Source organism: Panthera onca, chromosome B1 (assembly GCF_046562875.1).
Source record: "Panthera onca isolate mPanOnc1 chromosome B1, mPanOnc1 haplotype 2, whole genome shotgun sequence".
In the NCBI taxonomy this organism is placed as follows: Eukaryota; Metazoa; Chordata; class Mammalia; order Carnivora; family Felidae; genus Panthera; species Panthera onca.
Window position 1 is genome coordinate 72,269,337 of NC_138342.1, and position 19,736 is coordinate 72,289,072.

Genomic DNA, 19,736 nt, shown 5'->3' on the forward strand with positions numbered 1-19,736 from the left:
CGTTTATTTATTTTTGGGACAGAGAGAGACAGAGCATGAACAGGGGAGGGACAGAGAGAGAAGAAGACACAGAATCGGAAGCAGGCTCCAGGCTCTGAGCCATCAGCCCAGAGCCTGACGCGGGGCTCGAACTCACGGACCGCGAGATCGTGACCTGAGCTGAAGTCAGACGCTTAACCGACTGAGCCACCCAGGCGCCCCGAAATTGCCCTATTTTTAAAAAATGGATTAAATTGAAGCCTCATTGTAGTCAAGTATTTCACACAGTGGTAAAATCAAGAACAAACCCCCAGTCTTTTCATTCGCAGTTCTCTACTCCTTTCATTATATCATAAGCTGTTAACATCTCACTGAATGATTATAATATACCAATTACTCTGCTAGGTATGATATGAGATATGGTCCCGCCACTCACAAAATTACCCAAGGCATAAGTTCAGAAATCATCTTAGGCTTCTCCACTTCTCTTACTTTCACTAAGTCCTATCAATTTTATCTATTTGACATCTCTCTCATTTGTTCCATCCTTTCCACCCCCATGGCCCCTGCTTTAGTTCAGACCTTTGTCACACTGACTTCCTGAATCACTAGAAAAGTTTCTTGGAGCCCCACTCCTCCCTAACTATCTTGCTTTCCTCAACCCAGATCTGCCTTGTCAACAAAAGATTTTTCTAAGTTACAAATCTAAATATATTATTTCTCTGCGTTAACCCTTTGATATTTTCTTTTCCACAGTGGAATCCATACTCCTTAGTGCAACCTAGAGTCCCCTCCATCATCTGGTCTTTGTCTATTCAACCACCCTCATCTTCATGACTTCTACTCACTATATTCCAGTTTATTGAATCACTGAAGCCCTCTGAATGTGCCAACAAGGATCTATAGTGATTAAAAGTAGACTCTAGAAATAGACTTGACTTTGATCTCTATATTCCCCCATTTTCTAGCCATGCAACCCAGGACATACCATCTCTGTGCCTCACTTACCTCACTTGCAGAATGGGATAATCTAACTGAATTATTTTCTGTATGTGTGAGGGATGACTGAAATAGCACAGAAATAGCATGAGAGCACTCAGTAAATATTAGACAGTTTTGGTCTAATTATGTTCATTCATTTCTGTATCCTTTAAATCTATTCCTAAGAATGCTTTCCTTTTCTTTATTGATAACCTCTCCCTTATTGATAACCTAGCAAATTCCTATTCTGATCTCTAAATCTTGTAGATATTTTCATTGTTGTGTTTTACAGCTATAAGTCTGTCTATGAAACTGTGTAAATTTTAGACAGGGACCAGATCTTTTTTATATTTGGCTCTTCATGTCCTAGAACACTGGCTCTCCACTGTCCTGGTTCAGTGGAAAGCTCAATAATTCAAGGTTTGGTAAACTGAACAAAATTTATGGGGTTGTTTTTAATTACAGCAATTTTAATTTATGAGTCACTGAAACATATTTTAGAAAAAATATATTGATATTAAAATATTAACTGTTCATCAGCTCCTTCACTTTATTATTTGATTTTTTTACTAAATTAATAATACAGGATTGTACCTGATGACAATAAGTTTCCTTTCCTTTCAACATACTGAAAACTTGTATGATTATAAAATTTTTAAATGGTTAAATCTTTTGCTATTTATTTTAATTCATATCTAGTGTATTATTATATATATTCAGAACTCAAACTATTCATCTTCATCTTAACCTTCAATTAAATTCCACAATGCAAACCTCTTGGCACTAGAACCACATTTCATGTTTATTTAACTGAGCCCGTGTCTTGAAAAAGTGTTGAAGTTTGGGGGTTTTCTGGTGAGAATCCACATTCTGACATCACTTGCCCCTGACAGTGATTGGCTGTTAGAAGGCAAGGAAGAGTTTATAGCCAGTCACAGTAAGCAAATGAGTGAGTGAGAGAGCAGAGGAAATATTCAATCTGTGTCACTCACTCCTGTTAGCCTGTCTCCTCACTCCAGAACTGCAAAAGGGTAAGATTTAATATGACGACTTCATTTTCTTAAAATCGAACACTCCACATTTTAGATCTCTGGACGTGGCTTTGAATTTTTTATTTAAATGCTGATCTACTGCATTGTATAGAAGGTAATTTGTATGTAATTTAACACTGGCTTCTCATTAAACTAGTACCTCAGATTTTAGATTCTTTCCAAAAGGTTAAATTTATTAACCTATGCATGTAAATAAGTTTTTAATATTGTGCACGTAAACTATAAAACTACTTTCTATCTCTCCATCTCACAAATAACTGTTTCCTCATTCTGATGTATTCAAGATAAGCTGACTGAAATACTATTTTTCACTTCTAAATCTGCCTCAATGTAGGCAGACTTCTCCATAAATTATGCCTAATCTATACTTCAATTACATACAATATCTTTTCAATATGTTATATATCTGGTTTCCAAGTGTTAATATCCCGTATCTCTAAAATCAGTATGGAAAAATACATCAACACTAGAGAAATAAATAATGCTGGTAGTTTATCATACTCTTCCCAATGAAAACTTATAATTAGATTTTCAAAACTATCCTTTAAGAATGTTTGAATTGTTGTCTGGGTTAGTAGTGGTCACTATAGACGTCTTTGTTTTTTATGAATCATAAAGTAAATAAAATGAAATTTATGTAGGCAGCCAATTGCTGCCTACATGAATCACTTGGTTCTTTTTATACTATTCGTACTATGTTTTCATCTAGTTGTTTTTATGCTTTGTTATGAGAAATTTATGTAATCAAAATCCTGTATACAGTTATATATACTTAAGTTTTAAGTTAAGACATTATAAATATTCCAACTCTTTTCATAAAGCTACAGAGTAATAATCTTCCCACTTGCTGGTGAGTCTGACCATGGGTGACAAAAGTTCGAAGTATTACTTAAGCACCCCAATAGCAATAAAAACATCTTATACAGATAGGCCCCCTTTGGGGAAAAGCCTCTTTATCATGGTGTGGTCACTAAGAATTTTACTAAAATTAGACAGAACTATGAGGAAGTATATAGGCATCAAAATCAGAAGACCCAGTCTGCCACAAATCGAGTGTGACTTAGGACCCAAGACACCTTCTTCAAGTTAAGTCTTATTCTGTGTAATGTTTTAGTGTCAGATACTCAGTAAGGATGCCATAAATTCTGGCTAATGACAAAATGCAAAATCAAACTTCAGAATACAGAATACATGGATTTCATACATTTTAAATATTACTTTTCCAAATGTGTTTATGGGGAAATTGCCACCACCATTACATATTGCTTCTAAAACGTTGCCAAAGCTGTCACTCTCAGTTAAGCACTCTCAGTTAAATGTATATGTCAGTGCAAGTGGATGGGTATTAGTAGACTTTCAGCTAAGTTTATTCAACCTCTATTAAAGTAGGATTTTATCAAATAGAATAAAACTAAAGTAGAATATGATTTCACTATCCCTCTCTTTTTACTTATGAGGAATCTATGTAGAAGTGAGATCTCTGTATGACTGCAAACCCCAGGACTGTGTGGGAACTACTCCCATTCTGAGAGTTGCATTTCAGAATCAATCCTTCCATAGCATTGACGTCTCCATGATGCCTATTGCCCTGACCCTGAAGAGCCCTTGATCCATCCTGTGATAGTCTCCCGCACTAGTGATGGAAAGCTTAAATGGAGCTGGAGAACAACCTAATTTGAGGAAATTTTCCCCTGATATCCCAAGGTGAAAGTCTGATGAGCTCTTCCCATAGAATCACTCTTAGACATGGCTGTTTGGTGCTACATGCTATGAGAATAGTATTTCACATATTATGGATTTCATACACTGAAAAAAAAAGAAAGTTTTTTTCTCTAAGGTAACCACAGGAAAACAGTTCCTATTTCTCATGTTAAAAAAAAACTCATAGTTCAAAACCCGTTGTACAATCACTGATGTAAAAGCAATCATATAAATGTATTCAATTTTTACTTAGTTTTTAATTATAAACAAAACAGATCATATACTAACAATTCAATTCCTTAGCTGACATTCCTATGTCAATGATATTAGGAAGCCTCTTTGCTCAACGTGAAGTACACTAAGCATTCAAGCCCCTTACAGTAATGAAATGGTCTGCCACTGACAAATCACAGCAGATAGGTTAAAATCAAATATGGAGTGCTCCTAGGTGCCTCTGTCAGTTAAGAAAGAATCTGACTCTTGATATCAGTTCAGGTCATGATCTCACAGTCATGAGACTGAGCCCCCATGTCCCATGAGCTGGGCATTCTCTCTCACCCTCTCTCTCTGCCCCTCCCCTACTCCTTCTCTCTCTCTCAAAAGAAATAAAATTTAAAATAAATAGATAGGTAGATAGATAGATAAAACCAAATATGGAATTCAAGATTATTTAAACAAAGTCAGTTTTCTACCACTTAAAAACAAAGAGGAACAATTTTGAAATAAAAGCCAGAAATTTGGTCTTAGTCAAAACTGTAACTGGACAGACACAAAAACCAATTAAATAGTTCTTCTAGTATGAGTAAAAAAAAGTTATACTCTTAGTTTTAATATATATTAACTTTACCACTTCATTAATTCCAGAAACATTCACCAAAATGAAGACTGCTTTAATTTTGCTCAGCATTTTGGGAATGGCCTGTGCTTTCTCAGTAAGTTCTGTATTAAAAACCTATAGTTATTTCCATTTTTGTCTTTTCATGTATGTAATGATTAAATGTTCTTTTAAACAGATGAAAAATTTGCATCGAAGAGCCAAATTAGAGGATTCTGAAGAAAATGGGGTAATTAATTTTAGCATACTTTCTTGGTCTGACTATACTTACTCTAGATTTATTGCATATTAAACATGAATATATTATTTACTCTGTTTATGCAGGTCTTTAAGTACAGGCCACGATATTACCTTTACAAGAATGCCTACTTTTATCCTCCTCTAAAACGATTTCCAGTTCAGGTAAGTATAAAAATTAATTTTCTTTCTCACCCATTATAATTTAAAGGTAATCAAATTTAACTACAAAATGCCAAAATTCAACTCTCACTAAAATTCAGCCAGAAAGACTTACTACAAAAAGTTTGTTTTTAATACAAAACAACTTATTCCTAAGTTCTCTTTTAAAGCAGAGATATACACACAGAGAATAAAACCATTTGGGCCCAGTCTAGAATGATATAATAAAAGCAAATACCTTGGTACATAGAGTTCAGGTATTTTGGCTAACACTGACAAAATGGACAACTTTACCAGTTGTTGACAATTAAGACAGTGATAAGGCCACTAACTGTCATACTATAGTTGAGTCAATACTGTCATACAGCTGTTTTAGACCTAATAATTTAGAGTCCTTTAATTGGTAAGGAAAAAATTGATTTCATAAACAGCAGAGACAATTTAAAATAACATTCGTGATTGCTGAGGATTTTCTGAACCTCTGACCTGTGTTGGTCACTAGAGCAGTATGCCAAGTATTGAAGCTTAGCTATAATGGAAGCATGGTTCAAAAACTGCAGAGGAAAGAGAAAAAATTCATGAAGTGAACTAAAAGCTTGTGAGAAAAACATCCTTAAAACTTGTAAACAAAAAAGAAAATAACAAATACTAAAAATAAGAATTTCTCTTTTTATGGGTTACCGGCGAAGAAGGCCTTTGAAAACTGGAGGGTGTGGTATTGATTTAAAATATTTGACAAACCAGAATTGTGCTATTTTTATTACTACACGGTTTGGGTTCAGGGCACCAATTATGCACATCTGACCCAGGATTCCTGGGACACTAAGAGCAGTCAAGATGCTGAAAATGATGCCTCAGCACAGTGGCTTGGCAGAGCATCCTACCATATGTTGGGCTAACCCATTTCCAAATCATACAATGATAGGAAATGATAATCTTAAAGTAATTATAGCACCACAATAATTATGGAATGTGTGTGGCCACAGAAATATGAGCATAGATGATACAAGAGTTGTGGGTTTTCAGAACTGTCTTCCATTCTTTGGTATACCTCAGGCCCACAAATAAACACTGCTCATTTAAATGTGTGCTTCATTCTCTTTTTTAAACTCAGTGGAAATGGTAATAAATTTAAATTTCTGAATAGCTCCTCAATTTTTCTAAAATATCAGGTACTTAAGAGATATTCCCAACTATCAATTTTTGTAGAAATATAAATGTGATCCAATTAAAATATCTATAGCGAAAAGATATTAGGAGAGGTTATATTTTTCATTCCTGATAAATTCAAAGTTCAAAGATCTTTAGGTAGATCTTTAATATAAAAAATTTAGAGAAATTATATACAGATAAATTCATCTCAAATAATGTAGAATTTGTAAAATAGTTGTATTTAAAAAGTATACAATAAAATGTATGCCCTAATCCATCAGTCTGACCTAGTATTTATGATCTATTCTCCTACTTGCAAAGTTTGATTCCCAGAATTTTCTCCCTTACATGTCTACTTATATATTTTCCATAGCTCTATATTATTTATTCTCTTAAGTCTATCAAGTATTTGGTGCCCAGATTGTCATCACAAAATGCATTGGCTGTACCGGCTTTGAAATTAATGTTTTAATCAAACAAATATGTGTTTATATATAATCGTTTCTAAAATACCAACTTCCATGAAATATGTCATATTAATTTCAAAGCTGTCAACAATCGACCCATTGCTTATCTATCCGCTTAGCTACAGAGATGGAAGTATAAATAAGCTTAATACCCTAAGCATTTTTAATTGAGGAAACTGTTTCTTTCAGGATTCAAATATTATTTGAATTGTGTGTGAATTCTTAGAGGGCAGAAACTTTATATTTCTTTTATTGGACTTATCTTAGCTATCACAGTGCTTGACACAGGGAGACTGCCTATGTTTCCAACTTCATCTCTTACTACTATCCTCATTCTCAAAACAATGTCTGAAATGTAATTTGGGGATTGAATAAATGGGAGTGATAGAAGCTGAAAGGAGTAATGGTAAAATACACATACATACATATATGTGTCATATACATATTTGACTTCCAGAAGAATATGACTTAAAAACTGGAAATAAAGCATAAATGAAAGAAAGGAAAAAAGAAAATGCCAAGGTTTCAGGGGATTTCATGAAGTTTTAAAATTGTTCTCACTGCAGACACTAACTGAAGAGTGGTTGGGATAGCAAGAAGGCTAGAGGTGAGGAAACCTATAAAAAGATTCAAACACTCCCACCGAGACAAAATACATTGCAGAAATATGCTGCCCTCTCTATTAACTAACAAACAGAAATAGTTTACATGTAATATTATGTTTTGTTCACCCTCTGGGCTAGGAAAGCACAACCCTTAAGGTCATGGTAGTGGAAGAGCAGATGTAATTATTCTCTTTTCCACCCAAGGTTAGTTATTCTTGGCTCAAGAGGACAAATAATTCTCTTTTCTTGGGTGGATGGCATGGCCACGTGAAGAATGAGCCATACAGGGACAGCCCTGAGCAGGACTGACACACGAGTGCTTCCTCATATCTGATCCCTAATCCTGAGGTTCTTCTGCATCTCTGTTTTCTAAGACCCAGAGTGCTTAATTGGATCATCAGAATCAAAACTAAGATTTTCAGGGCAGATAATGACAGAATCTTGGGGCACCTGGGTGGCTCAGTTGGTTAAGTGACAGATTTCGGCTCAGGTCATGGTCTCACAGTTCGTGGGTTCAAGCCCTGCGTTGGGTTCTGTGCTGACAGGTCAGAGCCTGGAGCCTGCTTTGGATTCTGTGTCTCCCTCTCTTCCTGCCCCTCACCCGCTCACGCTCTCTCTCTCAAAAATAACATACATTAAAAAATTTTTTTTAAAAATGACAGAATCTTAAGTTGGGTATCCATTTATCTACCTGGTGCCATTAGGGGTAGTTGCAGAAAAAGAGGGAAAATTCAATTTATCATTGGAAGATAAAAAGTCTCCTCTGTTTTAAAGTCTCGGTAAGAGATGTTTAGGTTTATATTTCCTCTTAAAAAGTAGCAAAGCTCATTAAGTTATAATTATATTTTTATATACAGACTCCTTGGTTTAAAATGTTCTCATTCAATATTGAGCACTTTAGAGGCACGGCACTCTGTAATTTTCCTAAATGAATTAATTTTGCTCTTATATAATTTTTACCTCATATATATAAAATCCCATTTATATATAGAGGGAGGCTTATTTTATGGATTAGCTTTAATTAGACTGAAAGATACTAAAAATTATATGCAAATTTAATTTCAAGTCAAATTCTAATTTAAATTCATCAGGAGAGCTCATTATTTAAGAGAATCATTCAGTAACAACTTTTATTTCATAACAACCCTAATCATCATTTCATTTATATTTTATAAAGGAAATAAAACAATGTGATCTGTGTGTTAGTTCATTTGCCTCGAACTGTTGGAGAAATCAAAACAGCTCTGGGCTTGATTCCTTCTCTGTAAAATAAATTGAATCAGATAATCATCTTGTCCTTGCAGACATAGGCAATTCCATGATTCATTGTTCTAGTTTTTATATACAAAATGTTTTAACATATTTCCTATGCTTTTGGGGTTGAAATGCCTACCTCATTTCATATCTTGATCATTATAAAGCACCTGTTTCTCTCCAACCTCATTTTATATATTCCCAATCTCTTCATATCTTTTTCTCAGATTCACATGAGAACTAAATTCACATGAGAAATAAATCAAGATGGCAATACTAATTAGTTTCAGTAAATATTTGTGAATATTTTATCTTAATTCAATCAGCAGGAAATCTCCTTTTGTGTTGAATGTATGTGTACCTATATATGTACCCATATATTCATATATGTATGAATTCATATATATATAGATGTATTTTTTTTTTAGAGCAGTAGTGACTCATCTGAAGAAAACGGAGACGGTGACAGTTCAGAAGAGGAGGAAGAAGAAGAGGTAAGGAATTTCTGCAGGATTTTTCAAAACAAACCAGGCAGCATGAAAACAAATAGGAAACTAGTCTACTGTAGTCTGGACTTAGCAAACAAGCCATTGCCAGTTTACCAACTACCCACAATCTTCTATTTTGGACAAGGAGAATATTATTTAAATTAGAATAAACTAAAATGACCTGTTTAAAATGCTACTGCATTTGGCGTTCAAGTTACCTATAAGTGGTGCACAAAAACAAAAATGTCTCTGTTATAAGTTGGAAGAAATGTACATTCTGATAAAAAGAAAAGGGAGGATCATTTATATTTAGGTGGATAGTGCAGGATGGTAAAGACAAGTACCTAAACTCAGTGCAATACTTGTTTTAAGGACTGAACTTAAGCTCAACTTACTAAGTGGGTAGTATATGAAAAGCTAATCTTATATCCTCTACAATATTATTATGATTCATCTGTTTTTCTTGACCCACCAAGTATGGTTATTCTTTTAAATGGGAATTGCATATGTCATTTTGTCTAAAAATAAAATTTATGGTCTTACATAAAGGCAAATACTCAAGATGTATAAGTACATATAGTACTACATATTCTATACATAGTCCTCCATAGTACCTCAAATTAGTGTAGTTCACAGCTAAAATTCATCTGTATACCTTGGAAATTGTGCTAACCTGTTTATAACTGACACTCTTGCTCAAGAAAACATACTAATTAGGTACATTTTCCTGGATAGTCAATTATAGCTATCCACTGCTTTGGGGACCTTCTAAATTCAGGTATTCTTAAGTGCTATTTATGAAGGGGCAATGACAGTCAAAAATGGATCATGGATAAACATCTGCTATCTTGAAAACAAAATGGTATGGGAACTTTAAAAGTGACAAATAATTCATTTGATTTTATTTTTTTAACCATAAAAGTATCATTTCCAGTACTATAATTTACCCTAATCGCTTAAGGGAAGACCTTACAAGAATACCAAGCCAGTACCAGGAAAAATGCCACCTACTAAATCCCACAAAATTTTGCCAGGAGTTCCATATAGTAATCTTACACAAGAACTAAGCTGGGGTAATCTATTTAACTACAGTTCTTTGCTGTACAGTGATCGCAAAATTGCTTTGCCAGGTAGATTTCTCAATTAGACTGCATACCTTTTGGCAATAGTTCTTCATTTGTTATGATGGAGGTTGAGGATCGAGGACAGTAAGGTTTAAAAACTATGATGAAATCACACATGCTCAAAATTTTGTCAACAATCTCTGAACATTTACTATCCTCCCAAAACTTACCTGCAAACTCCTAACGACCCAGAGGGCAAGAGACCATAGGTTTCATCTCCAGCTTTGGGGAAAAACAGACTGTATCCTCCTTATAGCTCCTCACACTGCTTAGCACAGTTTCTTCTATGATATATGGTGCCCAAAAAATATTTGTGGTTTAGTTTTGAAAACTTCGGAGGAATAAATACTCCAAACATCATTCATTAAAAGTGATCATAGAAAAGTGGATACATAAATCTGAAGGCTTCTATCATGAAGAGATTCTAGAACTTCCTTTTTCCCCATTTCTTCCCTAAAATTTCATTGGCAATTCAGGTTAAATACATAGAGTCTCCAGGAATGGTATTCACATTAGAGGGTGCTTAGGCATATTTTCTATCTGATGATGATCACAGTTTTTTTTTCCATTTCTAAACTATTCAGCCTCACTTTAAAAAAAAACTTTATAAAAATATAATATATACAACACAATTATCATATGTATACAGACCGTTGAAATTTCAGAAATTGAACACACAGTTTCAAAAAGCACCCATATCAAAAAGCAGCATATGCTCTGTGTTCCATTTTACTCATTAACCAAACCCACCAAGAGCAACTGTTATTTTGAATCCTAACAGTTTTCACCCGTTTTTGCATATTATAAAAATAGAATCATGTATCATATACTCTTTTTTTGCGTGGCATCTTCTACTCCCAACTTCAAAAGTTAATCCATATCGTTCTACAGCTCTAAGTCATTCATTCTCATTGTGAGTATCTTATGAAGTGAATATACCACAATGTATTATGCTTTTGTTGATGGGCCTTTGGGGAAGTTTCCAAGTTTGGGCTATACCAAAGAGAGCTGCTATGAACATTCTAGTACTCCTTCTGGTGAACACATGCATTTATTTCTGGAGGCCAAAAGGTATGCATATGTTCAGCCTAAGTAGATGTAACCAAAGCAAATGCACTGTGATCTCCCTCTATTAGTATATCAGTTACTCCACGTTCTCACCAACAGTTGTGTCTTTCAGCCATTTTAGCCAGTCTAGTGGGTTAATAACAGTTTTAAAACATTAATACTAATTTTTCTATTCAAAAAGATATTTGAAGTTAATACCCATCAACAGACTGACCTGTTTTCCTTCTTAATTCATTGCAACATCATATCCTTAAAGAAAGTATCTATCACGGGAATCTACCCCCAAAACCAAGAGCACACTGTACACACTGTATATTAGCCAATTTGACAATAAATTATATTTAAAAAAAAAAGAAAGTATCTAGGAAAGAAAGGGCATTGTAGGAGAAAATGTAGAACTTCATGATTTGAGAGTCTGGATCTTTACTCATGACCTTGCCACTAGTGAACCACCATCTATTTGACCTCATGTGAGCCATTTATCTCATTGGACCTCAGGTTTTTCACGTGTAAAAAGATGGTACAGGACCCAAATTATATGTTCTACTCTAAGAATCTTTCCTCCTCCTGCCCTGAAAGATTTAGTCTGTTGGAATAAAGCATAAACATGAATAAATAAACAGTATGGTGTTTGTGGGATATTTGACACAATTGGCTTAAAGACTGTTTAGGGGTGGACTCTAGTAGCCCCAAGAGTTTATTGAAACATCGGAATTTACAAATTTGATGAAACAAACATATTCTTCTTTAGCCACTCTATTTTAGTAATAAGGCAAGCTAAACCTGGGTTGTGTTTATTTTTTTTCTTTATATAAACATTTTTTTCTTCTACCACTTTGTTTTGAAATCTGTGCATTATCTTTTAAGTGTTTATTTAAATTCCAATTAGTTAATATACAGAGTAATATCAGTTTCAGGTATATAATAAACTGATTCAATACTTCCATACAACACCTGATGCTCATTACAAGTGCACTCCTTAATCTCAGTCACCTATATAACCCATCCCCTCACCAATCTCTCCTCTGGTAATCATCAGTTTCTTCTCTATGGTTAAGAGTCTGTTTCTTGGGTTGCCTCTCTCTCTCTTTTTTTCCCCCTGTGCTGGTTTGTTTCTGAAATTCAACATATGAGTGAAATCATATGATATTTGTCTTTGACTGACTTATTTCAGTTGGCATAATACTCTCTAGCTCCATTCATATTATTGCAAATGTCAAGATTTGATTCTTTTTCATAGCTGTGTGTGTGTGTGTGTGTGCACACACACACACACACACATCACATCTTCTTTATCCATGTTTTAAAGTCTTAAAACTTATCTTAATGTCATCATCTAAAGAGATTAGATACACTGAAATGAATTCAATTTTCCAGTACTTATTTAAAGTAAATAAACTCTCTGTATGAATTCCTGACTTTTTTAAATGTTTATTTATTTTTGAGAGAGAGAGAGAGAGAGAGAGAGAGAGAGAAAGAGAGAGAAAGAATATCCGAAGTAGGCTCCAGGCTCTGAGCTGTCAGCACAGAGCCTGTGTGCGGCTCAAACCCACGAACTGTGAGATCATGACCTGAGCTGAAGTTGGATGCTTAACTGACTGAGCCACCCAGGCTCCCCTGAATCCCTGACTTTTAATATTAGCTATGAATCACATCGGGAGATTAACTCAATTAACAAATAACTGCCTGACAACATAAAGGCAAAGAATAAAATGTTCAATAAGGTTATATAGTAAGATTAGTAAGATTATAATAAACATTCACTTGAGGAGTGTTAATTTTTTTAAAAAATCATGCAATAACATAATATAACCACTAAAAATTTCTTGGAGTGTTTAGCTTCTTCACTGCACAGAAAAATTGATTGTGTGTCAAATGTCTAAAATCTTCTGAATACTGCATACAACACAAAATTGGCTTATATACTGCCAGATAAATTTTGAATTAAATATGGTTCTTTTCTCTAAATACACTTGAAAGCAAATGAAATATATTCACTTCTTTTTGGTAGTAAATAAGAAATGCAATCAATTTGTCTGAAGAGGGGGATTTCCATAAAAATTCCTTTCTGAAAAAATATCCTAGGTGTAGTGTGAACAATTCACATAAATCCTCTTCCTCAACAAAAACATCATAGTGCATTAGAAAGGGCTGGGGTTTTTTGTTTTTTTATTAGAAAGATACAGCTTCATCATGCATAAGACCTTAAGCAAGTTATTTAGCTTTTCTGAGCTCACTTTCCCTTTCCAATTTTTTTTTTAATGTTTGTTTATTATTGAGAGACAGAGAGAGACAGAACGTGAGCAGGGGAGGGGCACAGAGAGAGGGAGACAAAGAATCTGAAGCAGGCTCCAGACTCTGAGCTGTCAGCACAGAGCCCGACGCGGGGCTCAAACTCACAAACTGTGAGATCATGACCTGAGCCAAAGTCGGACGCTTAACTGACTGAGCCACCCAGGCGTCCCTCACTTTCCCTTTCTAAAGAGAACAATAATCCTACCTTACAAGGCTGCTATAAGGAGTAACAGGTATAAGTTCTCAGCTTATTTGTCAGCAAATGTAAGCATTTATTTACTACCATGTTATAATAGTATTGGTAAGACTTTAAGAGCCTAAAGCCTGTAGAATAAAATACCATGTAGTCAGATATGCTGAAATTATTACACAAACATTTTTGAATTGATAAAATAGAATACAGAAATATCTAAAACAGACTATAGTGACGTGAGTAGAATGAAATAACTCTGAGTTGAGTTCTAAGAAGTGAGAAGTGCAAATGTCATAAGAGGAAGCAGAATTGTTAACATTAGGTGATGAGTTGGCTGAGGAATACGTTTTTCTCAGTAATGGCTCATGACTCCAAAAAATTTTGAGTTTTCTTCCAAATAAACTAACTTTTCTTGCTCTGGATATCTTTACCAGGAAGCTTCAAATGAAGAAGAAAACAATGAAGAGAATGCAAATTCTGATGAAAATGAAGATGAAGAATCTGAGGCTGAGAACACCACCCTTTCTGCTACACCTGGCTATGGAGAGGAGACCACACCTGGAACAGGGAACATAGGTTTAGCTGCAATCCAACTTCCCAAAAAGGTAATAATTCCTCAAAAATGTTAAATCTGATTTCATTTCTTTACTGAAATCTAAGGTTAGCTTGACACTATACACAGGTGTTCTACATTACCTTCATTAACTCATTGAAAAAGCAAGAGCAGGTTCAATTTCCCTGTTTACAAGTAAGGAAATATCTTTTCCCAGGCAAATTCTCTTCCCATGTTATTACACTGACTTTCCACATTATAACAGAAGACTAAGGACAAGCATCTTGGCAATGGATAAAAGGTCCTGAAAGATACCACTGCATTTCAGGGAAGAGGATTCCAAGACAGACAAAGTGAATAGCAAAGCTATGGGAAGCATCTCCCACAAGGAAAGCTTATTTATCAAGTACATTTTCTCTATCAAAACCCAATGACGAAAGTACTAATTCTGAATTTCTAAAACACCCATCAAAGGTACTAGTTCTGAATTTTTAAAATACTCACCAATTCTTTTGTAAGTTAAACTGGCTTCAATTCAAAAATACATCTGAAACAAGGCTGTAGGTACAGCCTGTGTTGGATGAAATAATGGTCTTAAGTTTTCACATTTTCACACCAAATCTGGATCCTTTTAAACTTTTCCTTACAGGCTGGGGATACAAAAAAGGCTACAAAAGAGGAGGAAAGTGATGAAGAAGAAGAGGAAGATGAAGAAAATGAAGAAAATGAATCAGAAGTGGATGAAAATGAACAAGGCATAAACAGCACCAGCACCAACAGCACAGAGGTAGAAAATGGCAATGGCAGCAGTGATGGAAACAATGGAGAAGGTGAAGAAGAAAGTGTCACTGAAGTCAATGCAGAAGGAACCACAATGGCTGGAAGGCAGGACAATGGTGGTTCCACGACTACAACCTCTCCAAATGGTGGATTTCAACCTACAACCCCACCACCAGAGCTCTATGGGACCACCATCCGACCATCTAGGGAAGCCACCACCACTGGATATGAGGAAGAGTATGAACAAACAGGCACCAATGAATATGACAATGGATATGAAGTCTATGAAAATGAGAATGGAGAACCTCGTGGCGATAATTACCGAGCCTATGAGGATGAGTACAGCTACTATAAAGGGCGCAGCTATGACAGCTATGATGGTCAAGATTACTACTACCACCAGTGAAAGTCCAGCCTTGGATGAATTCATTCATTCTGGCATTTTGTGTGGCTACCATTTTCAAAGTTCAACTCAGGAAGGTGCAATACAACAAATGTGCATATTATAATGTGGAATGGTGCTACTGTTCCAAAGTAATTTTCTGTAATTGCTTCTGCGAGTAATGGGCTTCTTGTTGCTTTTCCCTGGTATGTTATTGAAGGGTTATTATAAATCAGGGCCATTTATCAAGTGGTAAACCAATCCATGAGATTGAGTTCAATTAAATGTTTGGAGGTTGTAGTTCTATAAATATTTTTTTAACGTATTTGCACTATTAATTGCTAAAACATACTTTTCATGCAAGAAGTGCTTCTATGTATTGGCATTAATGACACTATAAACGAAATATGTAGTTCTTTAATCACACTGCCTATCCAACTCTGTATATTGTGTTTAATTATCATCTTCATGTATGTTTATGTGACCTTTATGTATATTCTACCTATGGGTTTTATCATAAATAAAAAATGCAATCTTCCATATCTTATAATTAAGGAAAAAATGAGAGATTCAGAACTGAAAAATATGAGACCAGTGGGGAATAACTGAGCTAAAGGATAAAAGCTTATTTCTACTATGCTTTAAAACTCAGAAGAACTAGAAGTATTCTATCATAGATAAATCAACATAACTAATATTTTGACATGCTTGCGGGCATGGTCAACCATACACATCAGGAGAAGAAATGGCTTTTATTAGAGTTGCCAGATTTAACAAAAATATAGGGTACCTGGTTAAATTTGAATTTCAGATAAACAATGAAAAACTCCTTAGTAGAAGTAAGTATGCTCCGTGCACAATTTGACCTCTGTGAACTATTTGGGACATATTTATACTAAATAAATCATTATTTATCTAAAATTCAAATTCAATGGAATATCCTATTTCATATCTGGCAACCCTACTCCTATTTGATTTAGGTTTTAAATGGGGTAGGGAATGGATGCAGTAGAAAACTCTCTCTCTCTCTCTCACACACACACACACACACACACACACATCCACACATATGCACACATCCACATACAAACACATACACACACACACACCAAAGAGGGCTGGTATGCAAAGCCTTAACTACAATTCATACTTTAAACCTGAAAGCAAATATACTGAAGAAAAGTTGATAATGGTAAGGAGTAAGAATACAAACATCATTCATCTTTTTATTTATTCACTTACAAGATGCACTGAACACTTGTTATTGGACCAGATAATGTTTAGACATTGGGCATATGGAAATGAAGAATCCAGTCCTCAAAGTGATTTTAGTCTGACAGCTAACAGTTATAAGGCATTACATGCACCAACTAATTGTCTCTTCTTTTTTATTTAAAAAATTTTTTTAATGTTTATTTATTTTTGAGAGAGAGACAGAGCATGAGCAGGGGAGGGGCAGAGAGAGAGGGAGACACAGAATCTGAAGCAGACACAGAATCTGAAGCAGGCTCCAGGCTCTGAGCTGTCAGCACAGAGCCCAATGCAGGGCTTGAACTCATGAACTGCAAGATCATGACCTGAGGCAAAGATGAACACTTAACCAACTGAGCCACCCAGGTGCTCCTCCTAACTCTTTATTTTGAAAAATTCTAAGCCTTTGGAAAAATTGGAAAGCTAATACATGAACAGCCTTATTATAACTTTCACCTAGGTTAATCAATGGTTAAAACATTTTGCTATATTTACATTAGCTCTATTTCTGTGTGCCTTTCTTCATTATACAAACTTCTCTGCCAAACCATTAAAGGGTTTAACATCATGATGTTTCACTCCTACATATATCAGCATTTAGTATAAAAATAAGAAATTCTCCTAGACAGCCACAATACCATTCTCATTCTCAGGAAACTAAACACTGCTATGAGAGCATTTTGTAATACACAGACCATATTCAAATTTTCCCAATTATTCTAATAATATCATTGATTATTAACTCAGTTAATCTTCACAAAACTCTATCAGGTAGGTATGTTTGTTCTCCCCCATTTTATTGATGAAGGAACTGAGGCACAAAGAGAGACACAGACACAGCTTGCACAAGGTCACAAGTCACAAAGCTGAGGGTAAAACAAAGCAGACTTGCTTTAGAATTTTTGCTCTTTACCATTATGTTACACTCCTTAGTGTGTATTTATCAGTAATGGATGTTGAGCTGTAAGTGAGTAGGAAATCTCTAATGATGAGAACACTGCTGAAATATGAGCTTTGTTCTATATCACAATTATCTTAGAATCAGCCATGTTTTATGACTTGAGCCCTAAAGAATGTTTTCAAAGCAAGGATCTTCACACATTTTTGGTATGTTTTTAGACAGACAGCTTGGTATTGTGGAAAGTGCATGAGCTCTAGAGTTAGATGGGCTTGAATAACGGTGTTATTGAGAGTAAATTAATATCCTTCTCTAGACTTCCTCACCTCATCTCCCACACATGGAGTATACTCAGTAGGTTGCTGTTCAGAGTCCAGCATGTTAATGAAGTGCTCAGGATCATCATCTCTCTCCTCTCCACTCCCCATCCTTTCTCCATCTTAACACTTAGGTACATCTGACTGTTATAGACTTACCTGGTCTTTTAGAACATTTTTTTTCTTACCCTAATGCATCTTTGTAAGCAAAAGCTTTTTTTTTTTTTTTTAACGTTCATTTATTTCTGAGACAGACACAGAGCATTAGTGGGGGAGTGGCAGAGAGAGAGGGAGACACAAAATCAGAAGCAGGCTCCAGGCTGTCAGCACAGAGTCCGACGCGGGGCTCAAACTCACAAACCGTGATCATGACCTGAGCTGAAGTCGGTCGCTCAACCGACTGAGCCACCCAGGTGCCCCTGAAAGCAAAAGCTTTTGATAAGAGTGACTCCTTGGGAACAGTGGGAACAGTGTAATCAATACTTACTAGACAATATAGGTAATTTTTACTATTTATTTGTGACTTACTGTCACAAACTACCTCAATATATCAATAGAATCATCAACTCTTAGAGTTGAAAAGGATCTTTGAAATCTGTGAATTATTTACCAATATGTCAAAGTTATTCATTTTTTATAGCAAAATTGGTTAATCTTTTCTTTTATGGTTTCTCACTTTGCTTCTGACATATGTAATGGGGGTGTCTGCTCCATCCTCTTCTACCTCAGGGATTTGAGCTAGCCCACTTTAATGCCACCACTGCCCCAAACATCGAAGAGTTTCCTTTAGACTAGTAGGGGATTTTTCACTCAGAGAAGGCAGCAGAGGAAAGATTCACAGCCTAGCCCAGACACCAACATGAGTGTGTATTCATATGGTGAGGCCTACAGACAACTAAGTACCCAGGGCCTAGATGAAGGCAATATGGTGTTCCTGGATGAAGACCAGAGGGTAGGTTGATGACAGCTGTGATTTACCATGGCTCCTAGGCATCCCAACAATGCCCCTTTACAGTAGTTCTCTCAGTAATATCATGCAAAATTTTCTTCATGGAAGGTCCCCTCTTCAATGTTTCCTGCTTAGGATCACAGTAGAGTTCCCACCTCCTTCTGCCATCCTAACTAGCTAGCCTCCCTGGCCTCTTGCTTCAAATTCCCTTCACCTTCCCACCAATAGCTCTATTTTCTGTATTCCCTGATAGTACCTATTTGGTGATCCATCTGGCAGATGATGAAAATCCAAATTATTAGGAAAAAGGGGGAACATTTTTATTCCTCCCAGGGAAAGACCATCCTTCCCCTGAGAAACAGTCAAATGACCCCTCTAAATAGAGAAAAGATATAAAGTTAAATAAGTTATGCTTGTATTTGAGGGAAAAATCAAGTTGTATATTTATAATCTCCTATCCACAAAAAATTCTTTTGCTGCTGTTAAAATGTAGAAACCAGTCTGTAGCAGTGGCAAAGCTCATAGATGACCATAATATCTGTTCTCCTTTCTCTGAGTAAGAGAACCCAGGTTTTTAAGCTGGACCTGTGGCTACAGAGTAAATTCCAATTTCTTTCACTCTCATTGGAGCTACATGTGGTTATTCAAGTTCTGGCCATGTATACCTTGGATGTGTACAATTTCTTGGTTGTCTCCCTAAAGAGAAGTATTATTCTCTTCCCCTTTCTCCAAATTCTCTCTTCTACTGGCGAAATTCAACAATGATGGTGAGTCATCTATGACAGTGTGCATGAAGCAATAATCCACGGATGGCAAGGTAACGAGATAGAAAAGTCTACACCATACCAACCCTGGACATCTACCTCTACAAATAAACTGTTTTCTTTTAGCCTCTATGATTATGGATCTCTGTTATTTACATGCAAATTACATCCTAACTCAGTAGTTCTCAAAGTATAGTCATCAGATCAGCGCCTCAGCATCAGAAATGCAAATTCTGCAGCACCACCCAA

At 35.5% G+C, this 19,736-nt stretch overlaps 1 protein-coding gene across 1 annotated transcript; it reads left to right on the forward strand.

Moving 5' to 3' along the window:
* The first annotated feature begins 1,909 nt into the window (after positions 1 to 1,909).
* On the forward strand, positions 1,910 to 15,825 carry IBSP (integrin binding sialoprotein). The gene is made up of 7 exons (XM_060654658.3): positions 1,910 to 1,991; positions 4,578 to 4,645; positions 4,727 to 4,777; positions 4,873 to 4,950; positions 8,854 to 8,919; positions 14,028 to 14,198; positions 14,796 to 15,825. Exons 2-7 carry the CDS (start codon positions 4,592 to 4,594, stop codon positions 15,330 to 15,332), a joined length of 957 nt encoding a protein of 318 aa, XP_060510641.3. The 5' UTR covers positions 1,910 to 1,991; positions 4,578 to 4,591; the 3' UTR covers positions 15,333 to 15,825.
* Positions 15,826 to 19,736: the final 3,911 nt, after the last annotated feature.